At 43.3% G+C, this 15261-nt stretch overlaps 1 protein-coding gene across 1 annotated transcript in view; it reads right to left on the bottom strand.

Annotated features, from left to right (window-relative positions):
• Positions 1–15059, bottom strand: part of LOC142495632 (hexokinase-2) — a 69851-nt gene extending 54792 nt beyond the window's left edge. The window contains exon 1 of the mRNA XM_075601354.1: positions 14833–15059. Within this exon, the coding sequence (XP_075457469.1) occupies positions 14833–14895 (63 nt within the window). The 5' untranslated portion in view covers positions 14896–15059. The remainder of the gene's footprint in view (positions 1–14832) is intronic.
• Positions 15060–15261: the final 202 nt, after the last annotated feature.

Below are 15261 nucleotides of genomic sequence, written 5' to 3'. Positions count from 1 at the left end.
TAGGCCCTGCCCCGTGACTTACCGCACAACGTTACGAGTGATGCGTGTCAGCCGCAACCTGCGTGCAGGCGCTGCGCTGCTAAGAAGGGAAACACCGAAGGGACCGCCTCCAGACTCTATTTCCGTGACAACATGGGCAACGCACAGCGCACGCTAGCTACGCATAGACGCTGCGTGGACACTGGCAAGTAATGGGGTTAATTCACTCAACTATTCCACAGCTGCTACTCACTCTCCACCCCTGCCTATCAGTACACAGTATACCTGTGATTATTTATTGCTCACAGCTCCCTGCTGCTTCGCCATTGGCTGCTTGTTCCTTATAGGCTCAACCAGTCCTCTTGCAAACTGGCTGAACATAAACTCTGTTCTACAGTAGTGACTTGTGCTTATCTCTAGCTTCTTGCTGCCCTGCCTTTGTCTTGTTTACTTCTTGTATTTTTTACCTCAGCTTGCAACCGGACTCCTTCCTTCTCTGACCCCTGGACCATGGCTACGGACACGACTATTCTACATTCTATACCCCTGGACCCCAGCACCGCACAAATTTATCCGATCTCTCCAATCCTAGTGCACGACAAGTGCCCCGACCAATCTGACTTCTACCCTGACCCAGCTACACGACTACCACTCTGCACTCCGGACGTAGCTGCTCGGTTGCAGGTCTACTGGCTACTGACATCCACACCTCGGCCTCGCGGTCCCGCCTTGTTTGTGGTGAGCACACGTTACACTTTGTCAGAGACTATCTATGGTGGAACGCTCCAGCTGGAGCCCACCCCACGCGGAGGCAGAAGGCGTTGTTGGATCAGACTGATCGTTTTGGTTGTTGTTCAGCTACACCCGGGAGCTGGAGCCCCCGGGCAGGTATACCAACAAGTGCACCAACAGTGCACAGGCTAGCGCTACGCCTCATACTTAGGTGGGAGTGACATTGTGGGAAGGACACTAAGGCTCTGGTGCCCCTGCACTCCAAGTACGGTGGGAATACCCTGTGGGTTTATATACATCTACATAGTGTATGCATTGTGTGGTATTATTGTTATGCTGATTAGGTGTCCAGTAAATACTGATACCCTAACCTGTGTGCAATTACTGGGTACATAGTCTTGAAAGGCGCTATCCCCCTACGTGTGATCCCTTCCAGGTGGAGGCACTGTATTTGTGCAAGTGTATAGGTCACCCCAGGCTCCCTTCAGCGGAGAATCAGGCCTCCTGTAAGCCATCCAGGTAAAGCACCACGGTAGCGTCCCTAGAGACGGGGGAAAGGGGACTACATGTGCATATTGAAACAGAGGAGACGTTGAATCGGTAGGTTTTTTTTCCACTTTATTACATCTCCAAATGTACCTTGATAAGTACCCTGGCTTCATTGTAAAGTACATATTTTGTGTTGAGAAATCCCTTTAGTGAAGATGTTTTCTGCAGTAATTCTTTCCAGAGATTGTTGCGCTGAATCTGCTTGCTAATGCTTAGGGTTTTGACTACTACTAAAATACCTGACATTCTCTTTTATAGGAATAAGAATTGGGTAATATTTTTATGTGTGAGAACCGTACTGGTAATAACACTGCCTTTGAAGTGGGTGACTCAGTGGCATCTCTCCTTGTGACCTTGGACAAGTCACTTTAGCTCCCTGTGCTTCGGGCACCAACATTGTCAGCTCGAGCGCAGGGACTCTTTGTCCCTGTTATATATTATGTACCACACTGCATACACTCAGTTCTATAAAAAGCAACAAATACTATATAATTGTAGCAGAGTTCCCCTCCTTACCTCTGGTGAGGGAAAACTGCTTGGCTGCCCACCAGAGCTCTGTGCGCAGTTGCGACCGGAGCGGCGGCCATCTTTAAATGGCTTCAAAAGCCCATAAAGACTACAATCCCCAGAATTATTTGCGGGAATAGTGCGGCGGCCATCTTAAGATGGCTTCGCATATGCAGCCGCGGAACTACAAGTCCCAGAATCCCTAGAGGGAGGGACTGTACCACATGGGACTGCCCAGCCAATAGAATTGTAGCAAGGGGGAAAACAGGATTTCCTCCACGTGCAAGGAGCACCCGCACCAGTCTGGACGGAAGAGGCAAAGAAGGTAATGTCCAACGTGCACCTACATCCACAGGGGTAGTGCTACCTCACATTTGGGTGGGAATTGCTGGGAAGGACACCAGTTGTATTGGTGCCACAGCACCCTCAGTACTTTGGGGGAACCACCACGTGTTGAGGCACTGGGTTCATAATGTGGGTAGTTATTATATTTATTTATAAAAATATTTTACCAGGAAGTAATACATTGAGAGTTACCTCTCGTTTTCAAGTTATGTTATCTGTGTTAGTACTGTATGTGTGTACAGTAAACCTTAGTTATATGCATTGTGTGGTGTATTACTTATTACTGCATATTGGTTCCTGTGAGATGTTATCCCACCAACGCTGGGATCCCACAGAGGTGGAGGTGCTGCACGCAAGGAGAAAGAGCCTCCACCCCAGGCTCCCAGAGGCAGAGTCTTAGGCCTTCAGTGAGAAGACAGGTACAGCAGCACACGTAGTTTCCTTAGGCACAGGGAAAGGGGGTTACATAATATATATTTGTAAATTTCCATGCTTTTTTTATTTCATAATAACACTTAATAAAAATAATAATATTCTGCTCCTGTTAATATTTAATCACGGCATGGTCATGGGTTTGCATAAAGAATGATGACATGAACTGTTCTTCAAAGGGCACTCCTTTTCTAAAACCGGTTGGTTCTCTCCACTCCTGTCGACACACGGCAATGGATTGTGTGTCCACACCCCCTTTATTTGCCATATCACATGCCTTGCTTTCATCAGAGCATCTTGGGTAGATTCATTTTAACTGCGTGGCATATCCCTACCTTCCTTGTGCTATTGCAGAACAAGTGAGTCATGCAAGTTCCTGCAATGAGCAGTGTCTGGTTTCACTCCCTCGTTATGCAAACCCTACAAGCAAAGCCTGTGAAGGGACTAGGGCTTCTCGGAATTAGGTAACAAAGGAAATTTCGCTTTAAAGGGACAGCTCCTCTCCCCATAAGATTGTGTTGCTTAATATAAAACCTATGTAATGTGGCAAGTATTAAATATAATAGGGTCTACTTGGACATGGTTGCAGGCGTGAAATGTTTTGGTCAAAGGATTGAACCAAATGACTCATACTTCTGAAGAAAAAAATACAGAAAAAAAACCATAGCAATGTTCTAAATAATTAGTCCTTTTGGATGTGAATTGGGGCGTCTTTATTTATTGTAGTATACTTGGTCACCTTCCCAGTGGCACTCCCATTGACAGAAATAAATATATACATATACAGTATAATATTGTAGGTTTGGGTTTTGAATTTGCTAAGATTGTGTATGTCTAAATATTAAATGTAAGACACCGTTATCGAGCGTAAATAAAAAATAGCATTTTTACACTTAATTGGTACTAGAAGACGCATTTTTAACATGCTTTTTGTAGTGTCAATGTCTTGGGGTACTATACATCTATTTATCTCCAGCTAATTACAGGAAGGAGTTTGCAAATATATTGGGATGTACCAACTTCTGCATCTGTCAGTTCTTTCCCTTATTTGCAGGGTAAATAAAAGCAGTTATTTCTGTAAACTTTTCTGTCTAACAAAAGATCCAATGTAGGTACGGTAAGCTAGTTTTCATTACATTTGACACAGACGCTGCAAATTCACCAAGCTACAATGACAGTGTATTGGAGCTCGATCTAGCATTAAGTGCCATTTACTGGTATTGCAATTCCCGCCGATCGAGATCCAATAACCCTTACCGGAGCTCGGTGATTCCCGACGGGTTGTTCTAAGAGATCATTAGAAAATCAGTGATTGCAGGTAAAGGTGTTACAATGTTAAACCAGCCACGCTCATTTAATCGGAAATACATTTCCAGGGCACATATGTACAATTATAATTGTACAACGCTCACGATCTATGTTTCTGGTGCCAGTGGCACGGGGAGATAAAGTGACTTGCCCAAGGACACAAGGAGCTGACACTGGTAATTGAACCAGGCTCCCCTGCTTCAAACTCTGTCATGGTTTTCAGAGTCTGCGTCTTTACTCACTGAGCCACAAGCAAAACCAAGGCAAAATAGTGCAAAAGCACTGCACCATATTTATCAAATAGGACAAGTCCCATTGGTTTCAACAGGAGTGGTTTTCCTTAATGAATTTGGTGGTGTTGTTTTTTTTGGCCCAGTTTTGCAGGCATTAGACTTTAATATGAAAACTAACAATGAAAAAAACTTTTTCAGTGCTCTAGAGAAGCATTTCATGCGTTTGCGCACTTCAGGCACGATTATGTAAAGCTACGAGATGGCATTCCTTTTTGCATACATCTGTTGACTTAAGCTCATCACGATGGTATTTATATGCTGAACCCAGCTCGAGCAGCACATTCTGAGAAAGTGACTTTGTGTGAAGGTGTTTAGGAATATAAAGCTCTGTATGGAATTTCAACATGGATGTTAAATGTGCGGTGCCGATTACATAGGACTTTGCAACGAAGCATTAAAGCAAAGGTCTTCTTTAGCAAGATGTATGGGATTTACCGCAAGATAAAAGCACTCTGGCATTTCACACCTTCTCTAGCCTTTTTTTGGGAATGTCTTCAAAAGTGAAATTTATGTTTAAGAGCTTCCAAAATTAACCGTTTCGCTGCCAGGGGGCACTAAACAATACATGCCTACTATTTTCATATGGGCTAACCGAAGACCTTCATAGGGAAATCCTAAGTAAAAGATGCATTCTTTGTTGATGCTAAATGCATCATATAGACATGCTTTACAGTACCTAACATAGCCCCCTCTAAATCAGTGGTAGTCAACTCCAGTCATCAAGCCCCCCCCCCCCCTAACAGGTCAGGTTTTAACGATATCCCAGCTTCAGCTCAGTGGCTCAATCACTGGATGAGTCGAAGACTGATCCATCTATGCTAAAGCTGGAATAGCCTTAAAACCTGACCTGTTGGTGGGGTCTTGACTAGGACTGGAGTTGAGCGCCACTGCAATAGAAAATGATCAAACATGCAGCATGGCTTTTACAAGCTGCGAAACGAAAGGGTTGTTGACATACTCCACATGCCTGGTTATGAATTCCTCATGATTTCTGCTCTGTGCAGAATGCTACAATAGAGAGAGAGAGCCTCAACAAGTCATTAGCAGACACGTAAAGGCACTGGCCGTAGGTGATGCAACAGCTCTGTACATCCTTAACGATCCCATCTAATTAAGTGGCGCTGAGCTCTAATTATAGCACAACGCATGGGTATGAAGGGTCTGACGTGGGCAGTGAATTTTCCGGGCCGGATGGAAAGGAACGACGGTGTCAAAAGTGAAACGTGATGAAGGTGCAGGTTCTTTTCAGTCTGTTGCAACTGAAAATGTGACCTTATTTCAAGCCACGCACCACACTGACTGCGTGCGGCCTTAACCCTTTCACTACCAGAGCTTCGGGGGCCTGAAAAGCATGGCTCTGTGAAAATGTATCTCTTCAACACTGTATAGTCTTATTATCCTGGCTACTGATGTCATCATTATCACTTGCTAAGGAGAAGCAAGGCGGTAAACACAACTCCTTGCCCGAAGCAGATGTTCCACAGAGAGTATTATTAATAACAAATAAAAAAGAATTTAAACACACATTGTAAAAAAACAAAAAAAAGCGACTGGTTCCCAGAACATTAGAAGTTAAAAAAATATATATATATATTTTAAAATATACTTAGTCTTGCTTTAATTGAAAGAAAATGTATATAACAAAAATGTGCTAATTAGCTAGATATAACATGAATATACAGTATCTTTAACTACAGTAGTTTCAATTTGTGTTGGTTGGCTCCGTTTTCTCTGTTCTGTGTATTTTTATTTTGTGTGTCTGTTTGATAAAGTTTTTTTGTATTGAATGATTGTGCACCAATGGGGTGTGACACTGCTCACGCTGGACGATGGGTCATCAGGTCGCCGGCGCATGATCTCACATTCATGGAGGATTTCAAAATGCTTATCTGATGCTGTTATTACATCTTGATAAAGCGCATTGTGCATGAAACATATGTGCGTCTCTTACCTCGCTTTTGATTCAATATATATATATATATATATTATTATTATTATTATTATTAATTAATGGGAAAAAAATTAATGGGAGAACCCTCTTGATTCGTTCTTCTGTTTTGCTGCACAACGGTAGTGCTCTGTACAGGCATACCCCAGTTTAAGGACACTCACTTTAAGTACACTCGCGAGTAAGGACATATCGCCCAATAGGCAAACGGCAGCTCACGCATGCGCCTGTCAGCACATCCTGAACAGCAATACCAGCTCCCTACATGTACCGAAGCTGTGCGCAAGCGGGGAGACTATACCTGTAGAGTCTGTTACAAATGCATTATTTATATCAGTTATGCACGTATAGGACGATTGCAGTACAGTACATACATCGATAAGTGGATAAAGGGTAGTGCTTCACTTTAAGTACATTTTCGCTTTACATACATGCTCCGGTCCCATTGCGTACGTTAATGCGGGGTATGCCTGTACTTGCACCTTCTCACTCTTTTTGGATCCTACTACAGCGGATGCTGCACATCAAGGGACCTCCAGGAATTAACGGATTGCTAGGACACATCGTGGGCACTTTGGAAGTTATGCGAGTTCCCCACCTTGTCATTTCCTGCTATATGTGTTATGCTTTTTAGAGTATAGTAAATGGGAGATGTTTATTGTGCTATATTTTATGTGGTGACACCACAAGGTGTTATTCTTCCCATGGAAACATATTTCTCACATACCCTAATCTATATAAAGGAGGTTCTGGACTTTAAGATACTTATATACAGGCATTGCTATAGGGTGTGATTGGGTCTGAGCACCATATCCTTATGGACTTTATAAAGCAGCAATCCCTATCTTGCCTTCAGTAGACCCTGGTTCAAGTCATCACAGCTTCGAGAAGAAAAAATGGCCCCCGACACTGGTCAGTGAGCCAATTATGAATGATGTTCTCCCCCACTACCCAGAACACAAAGGATTCAATCCGGAGTGATGATTGTGGCGTTTGTGGCATCACATAGGTGCTGAGTCAGTTTACTATGGATTACACATAAAAACAGCCAAACTGAGTTTTCAATTTAAAATAATTCATTTTTCCCCAATCGATAACAATGATCCCTTTAAGTTTCGTATCTTCCTTTCTTTCTGCTGTTTTTCTTTTATTGTATACGAATATCTTCGCTGCATATATGGATTGACCACTACAGCGCCTTATCATGTAATAAGAACTCTACTCCATTATTTGCCAACATAAGTAAATATAGTAACCTATATACTGTACTGTATTCTACCACTATTCATTTTCTACCACTATTCGGTGTGTTACCATTTTACTACATGTAGTCCCCCTGTGGGACTACAAATTGGTATAAATCTACAAGTTGGTATAAGGGAGTAACAGCCTTAATGGGTTAACTGGGTGGGGTCACTCAGGTTACTCCCCTCCCCACATGTGATGTAGGATGACGTACAGAAAGGGACAGCCACTCCTTTTGTTTGTCTTGTGACCAGTTATGTCACTATAGGGAGATAGAAGGGTATATATAGCTCCACCCGATGTTCTGGAAGCAGGTTCCTTGGAGTTCTAGTAAGGGCCTCATTGTGAGTCATGTATATAGTTTTGTGTATTAAGGCAGGGGCGCGCAAACTGTTGCTGCTTCGCCCCCTGTCTTTCTTGCCCCGGCTCTCGCGCCCCCCCCCCCCCTGCCTAGCATACATCCGCATAAAATGACGAGGCGGGGGTCATGTGACGTCACGTGACTCGCGGCGTCATTTGACGTGTATGACGTCACGTCGCATGGCACTACGGCATCATTTGATGCTACGTTGCCATGGCGACGCATCACACAGCCGGCTGAATTCCGGTAAGTGGAGTGTTGCAGGGGCCTCACACAATCCCCCGGCATTTAATTTAAATGCCTTGGGGAAGAGTACGGGGCCTCTCAACCGCCCGTGCCCCCCAGAAATATCTCCCGCCCCCACTGGGGGGCATGTCCCCCAGTTTGCGCACCCCTGTATTAAGGATGGCCTGTCACCGTTTAGAGTTTTCAGGTAAGGAACGTGCCCTGTAAAGTTAGTGCCCCCGTAGTAATGGCCCACGATTGTGCTCATGCAGGAAGAGGAGTGAAGCATGTGCTCTGCGGGGAGTTCTCAGAGTAGAAGCTCCCGAACATAAGCTCCTCGGAGCAGAGACTCCTCTTCCTAAATGTTACGTCCATGTCTGAAGCACTTATTCCCATGACCTTTTATTTATATTATTTGTTATTGATATGATTACCGTGTGTATTACTGCTGTGAAGCGCTACCTACGTTTATGGCGCTACACAATATAAAGACATACATACAATAAGCGGATCAGCCCCACCGGAAGGTCCTCAGTAAGTTCCTGATGCGATACGTTTAGACTGAAAATGCCATGCACCTAAACACGAGCTAAATCATTCCACAGAATAGTGTGCGTCCCCCAACAAGGGTCCACCTGAGAGAGGGCATTATAGAAGCTATGCAAGAGATTTGCAATCTAACCAATACTAAGGGAAACAAGCCTAAGCCTCCCCAGGGTTGGTCTATTTTACCTTGGCTTGACTGATTGGCCAGAGAAGTCCATTTAAGGAAAAATAAAAGCCAGATAAACAAATACACAATGTAAATAAAAGTAAAAAGTGCACTAAATAAGGAGGCGTAGTGCAAATGAAACCAGATGGGGGGATACCGAGTAGAGCATCCCGATAAGGCCCACTGGGAGGTACATGCAAGTACCTGCCCAGTGGCCACAGCGTGGGTGAACTCTGCTCGGATACAGGATCACACCAGGACCCGGAACAGGGCCTGGCAGGCGAGGGATACCTCCCCAGCCAAACGCTGCTTCCTGGATTCCTATATAGCCAGCTTGGCTTGTGCCAGGTGCAGGTTAGTGAGCAGGTCCCTGGCCCTATTGTTCCGGGATACTGGGCGCCCAAAAATAAAAACATGAGGGAAGAAGTGAACCCAGAACTGAGCTACCAGGGAAAAAATACACAGAGTAACCATATTGTTTGACGCCAGTTAATGTCTGAAGTGAAGTCTGTCTGTTCTATGGCGACCATTATGAATGGCTGTGAATAAAGCTCATGTTTGTACTGGAAAAGTTCCTGGCTCTAAACTTCTTTGGAGCCGAGCAAGGAGGGTTACTTACTTACTTATGTGGACTGTATCTTTAAATGTTTTCCTTTTAAATAACCCGATAATATTTTTTAAAAAGTGAGTGACAGAAGATCATGGTAATTTGACCCATTTATTCAGCTAGTAAACTGGATGATGCAGAATAATGTTGCTTTTATGTCTAAAGCTTATTCCCATTATGTGATACTGTATATTATGTCACGTGAATTACTTCTGTGAAGTGCTATGTACAAAAATGGCGCTATATAAACATATATATAGAGACATACATACTTGCACAAATAGCCAGCGCTGGGTTTTTAAACTGCAATACATTGCAGGCCCCTCTGGCAATGGCAGGGTTAAAACACAATGTTAACCCTAATATTACCCTCTCTGGTTGTACAGTCTTTAATGTTCTTCCTAAAGGCACAAAACACTCAAGATGACATCCACATGTCATGCAACGTTACCCCAGACTGTTCCAGCCTTCAAGACCTCACACTGATTTTAAGCTGCAAACATATTCTCCCTACAAAATAAGTTTGTGTAGGGTTTTAAAGCCCAATTTTCACATGCATAACTAAAAAAATAAATAGTTGTCTTAAGTTTGCGTTCTTCCTAATCCCATGTTTTACTGCAATATGCTCCTATCATTTTCTGCTGTGGAATAATATTAAGGTAAATATGTTTTGTGGGTTCTCTTAAACTGACATTATAAAGAAAAAACATTATAAGTCAGCCCTGATCAGTGCGGAGTAGGTATCACTGTTACATTCTTTCCTCCTCTGTTAGGTATCAGCCCCTAATTAAGTTCTATTGAATATATATATATATATATATATATATATATATATATATATATATATATATATATATATATATATATATATATATATACTGTGTATATATATATATATATATATATATATTGAATTTTCCATCATAGTTGCTGTTATTATGCAGGGCCTACATTTACAAAAGCAATGAAACATAACTTAAATGATACAGTCCTTAAAAGTGGTACCACAGGCGCTGGCTTCATTTTATTGCACCTTTAATCAATGTAGCCAAGGGAGACTTAAGGCTTTAAACCCTTTATTATAGACAATGTTCTCCCTGGCAGTAAAAAGGTTAATGGCCAGCTAATATTCTCGGACTTGAGTGCCTCTTTCTGAGTCACGGTTGACTAATGACCTTGTTGGAAGGAAATCCCATATACAGGATCACAGGACGTTGGTGATGGGGGGTGCGAACTTGCAGTTTTTATATAGCAGCTCATGATGCTGTACAAGAAAAATCATCAAAAGTGAATTCTAATGCATAGTGCACTTAGGCTGGGGCCAGGGTGCCTTCGCCCGCGCAGAGGCGTGCGGAGGCTGGTTAGTGAGCGGGCGCTTATATGGCCATGGCGGACGGGCCGTAGGGGGCTTGCTCTGGGGGCGTCATGGAGCTGGTTCGCCCTCATTGGGCGAACCGCTCACGTGACCGGCCTGTCACGCCAAGAAATCAGTTTGAACTGAATTCTTGCGCAACGCGCGCACCCTCCTGCTTCCGTGCGCACACACCCGCACGCCGCATGGACGCGAACACTGCTACAGGGCAGTTTGTTCTCTCAGTGTGCGCACGCCTCCGCACGGTCTGCGGTACCATGGCCTCAGCCATAGATTATTCTTTATGTGGAGTCACGTTTACAAAGGCGCTAATTACATTTCTTATCTTTCCCGTCTGATGCGTTTCTGTTCGCTTGAGTTTTATGCTCATTTGGATAAAGTACATTTTAAAGCTGAAAAGAGGGAGAAAAATAAGAGGCATACAGAAGTTGATAACTTCCAACAAGCATGTTATAATGTGCCCTAACATCTCCTTATAATGTGTTCCATATAACCGATTCTGATAACTCCTCCCTAACCAGGTCTTTTGCCCCATATAACTCCTCCCTAACCCCTCCTATTGCTCCATATAACTCCTCCCTAGCCACTCCTATTGCCCCATATAACTCCTCCCTAACCCCTCCTATTGCCCCATATAACTCCTTCCTAACCACTCCTATTGCCCCATATAACTTCCCTAACCACTCCTATTGCCCCATATAACTTCCCTAACCACTCCTATTGCCCTATATAACTTCCCTAACCACTCCTATTGCCCCATATAACTTCCCTAACCACTCCTATTGCCCCATATAACTCCTCCCTAGCCACTGCTATTGCCCCATATAACTCCTCCCTAAGCACTGCTGTTGCCCCATATAACTCCTCCCTTACCACTCCTATTGCCCCATATAACTCCTCCCTTCCACTCCTATTGCCCCATATAACTCCTCCCTAGCCACTCCTATTTCTCCACATAACTGCTCCATATACCTCTAACCCCTCCTATTGCTCTCAATAACTTCTCGCTAACCACTCCTATTGCTCTTTATAACTTCTCGCTAACCACTCCTATTGCTTCAAGTAGCAATTTCATATAACTGCTACGATTGCCCCACATACCTGCCCACAAACTCTTCCCTATAACTTCTCCCTAACCCCTCCTATTGCTCCCTATAACTTCTCGCTAACCCCTCCTATTGCTCTTTATAACTTCTCGCTAACCACTCCTATTGCTCTTTATAACTTCTCGCTAACCACTCCTATTGCTTCAAGTAGCAATTTCATATAACTGCTACGATTGCCCCACATACCTGCCCACAAACTCTTCCCTATAACTTCTCCCTAACCCCTCCTATTGCTCCCTATAACTTCTCGCTAACCCCTCCTATTGCTCTTTATAACTTCTCGCTAACCACTCCTATTGCTCTTTATAACTTCTCCCTAACCCCTCCTATTGCTCCATATAACTCCTCCCTAGCCACTCCTATTGCCCCATATAACTCCTCCCTAACCCCTCCTATTGCCCCATATAACTCCTTCCTAACCACTCCTATTGCCCCATATAACTTCCCTAACCACTCCTATTGCCCCATATAACTTCCCTAACCACTCCTATTGCCCTATATAACTTCCCTAACCACTCCTATTGCCCCATATAACTTCCCTAACCACTCCTATTGCCCCATATAACTCCTCCCTAGCCACTGCTATTGCCCCATATAACTCCTCCCTAAGCACTGCTGTTGCCCCATATAACTCCTCCCTTACCACTCCTATTGCCCCATATAACTCCTCCCTTCCACTCCTATTGCCCCATATAACTCCTCCCTAGCCACTCCTATTTCTCCACATAACTGCTCCATATACCTCTAACCCCTCCTATTGCTCTCAATAACTTCTCGCTAACCACTCCTATTGCTCTTTATAACTTCTCGCTAACCACTCCTATTGCTTCAAGTAGCAATTTCATATAACTGCTACGATTGCCCCACATACCTGCCCACAAACTCTTCCCTATAACTTCTCCCTAACCCCTCCTATTGCTCCCTATAACTTCTCGCTAACCCCTCCTATTGCTCTTTATAACTTCTCGCTAACCACTCCTATTGCTTCATGTAGCAATTTCATATAACTGCTACGATTGCCCCACATACCTGCCCTCAAACTCTTCCCTATAACTTCTCCCTAATCCCTCCTATTGCACAGTGTATATTCTCACCATATATTCCCAGGGTCACTCTTAAAATGGCAGCTGGTCTCTTACTTCAAATGCCAGCTACCTCACCACACTCGCAGCATCTTTATCCTTGAGGTACAATCCCATAGAAATACTCTTGGGTGCCCCTTAGCAACCCTCATTATAAACTCAAAGGAGACTACAATGCCAGCTACTGAATCAATGGCACAAAACCCTTCACTTTGCCAATAAAAACACAGAAAGAAAGCAGTTACCCTGAGACGAGGAGATTTCTGGCTGATACGTAGAGTAGGGCAGGATAATGAGGAGTAGGCTTTGTTATAGAGTAAGACAAATGTTACATTTTGGATTGGAAAGTGACTGATGTATCCAAGAACAGACCCCGAAGACCAAGCACAACTGTAATTATCTGTTAATTGAACTTGTTTGATGAAGTTTTTATAGGAACATCCATATAATGGAATAGATTAAAGACGCCGTTCTACTTAGTCTGGCTTTAATTATTTAGCGTTGAAAGGCAAATACAAATAAGAAAAGCTTTGTGCTCAGATCGCTGGTCATCAAATTGGGACGTCCAGGTAAAAAACCTAGTGTAACCTTGAGACGTCTGAATCTCCTTGCCTTGGATGGTAAAAGAGGTTCTATAAGAATGATCCCTGTCATTGAAACCCATTCCTTAGGATCAGGGTCAGCTTATAATGTGACCCATTTAACCCTTTGGCTGCCATGGGGTTAACATTGCAGATCCACTCAGCAACATATACTGGAGACGCAAGAACATAATTTTATCAGTCAGTTCATATTAGCGACAGTCAGTGATTTTATAGCGAACAGGGTTTAATATGACTTACGAGCACCGCATCACTTATTTCTGCCCAATTTCAGTTCTGCTCAAGCTGAATTTTTATTTTCCAATTTGTTTTGAAATTAGTGTGAGGTTTGAAGAGCAATTGAGCCAGAAACGAAGCACATGTGAGCAGGAGTTTAGACAAGAATCTCACACAGAGAAGACACTATGAGTAATGTATCACTCATTTGAGGGCAATCTCATTCTTTCAGCAGCAGTCTCACTCACTGGGGTTAGTCTCATTCTTTAGAGGGCTGTCTCACTTGTGGGGTATTGTCATTCATTGGAGGGTAGTTCCATTCAATGCAAGGCGGTTGGACACATGCAGAATGGCTCACATTCATTGGAGGTCAGTCTCAGTCTTAAGTGAGCAATCTCACTCACTGCTCAGCAGCCTCACTCATTGAAGTCCACACATTCTTTAGAGGACAGTCTCACTCAGAGGTCAGTATCATCCATGGGAATGCGGTATAATTAATTGAAAGGTAGATACGTATTTAGAGCGGATCTCACTTAGTGGCGGACATGCTCACTCATTAAAAGCAGAATCACTTAGAGTAGGCTTATTCTATGGAAGACAGTCCCACTCATTGGAAAACACTCGCTCAATGGAACGCATCCACATTTACTACAAGGCAGTCTCAGTCCTTGAAAGACAGATTCACTAAACAGTCTCATGGTCATCTACAGTCTCACTCACTGAAGTAATATTATTAAAGTAAAATGCCATTTTGGTTCTCACTCATCTACACACAAAGAGCATACATCCAATAATCAATTCATATCTGTATAATAATAATTACTCACTGACGTTCCTATAGTAATTTCACTGTAAACAGTGCTATGCATCATACAGTCATGCAGAAACTACCCACCTCTGCCCCAAGAACTTACAGTCTCATTTTAACCTTTGAGACAGGTGAACATAAGGTGACTTTCCTCAGACACGTGGAGCTGGTCTCTAAAGTTTATCCCAATTCTGACAACATATCCCCCTCATTAATATTCAAATTGTAAGCACTACATGCAGTGCTGTATTAACCCCTTCACTGTCAGAGGAGGCAACGAATGGGTTAGACATAGATGATGGCATATATATATATATATATATATATATATATATATACACACACACACACACACACACACACACACACACACACACACACACGCCCATGCACTCTTACTCACCTTCTGCACTTGGTCATGGTTGAGTTCTGTAAAGAAGTATGCTAGCAGGTGAGATGCTATCATGACTTTGGCACGATTTAATTACAGTGATCTCCTCCAATTAATTACAAGAATAACTTTCTCCCCGTGCTGATATCTTTTCTCTCTTCTGTCTCGTCTCTCTCTTGCTCCTCTGTCAGCAGTGCCGGCTTCTTTCTTACTCTTCTTTTTTTTCTTTACAATGTGGTCCATTCAATGCCTCCCATCCCAGCCAAACCCCCACTGACGTCACCGTATCCTGAACCGGCCCCTCTTAACCCCTTTATCGCGGGAGCTTTGCAAAACCGGTTACACAATCTCATGCAATGTCTTTTTAAACGTATTTCATACAACTATGGATCTGATTCAAGACTTTGCAATCCCACTACAATATTTTATTTATTACTCATA

The sequence above is a fragment of the Ascaphus truei genome, chromosome 5, assembly GCF_040206685.1.
Source record: "Ascaphus truei isolate aAscTru1 chromosome 5, aAscTru1.hap1, whole genome shotgun sequence".
Lineage (NCBI taxonomy): Eukaryota > Metazoa > Chordata > Amphibia > Anura > Ascaphidae > Ascaphus > Ascaphus truei.
Note: the sequence above shows the minus strand (reverse complement) of the source record. Positions and strands in the feature narration are given on the sequence as shown.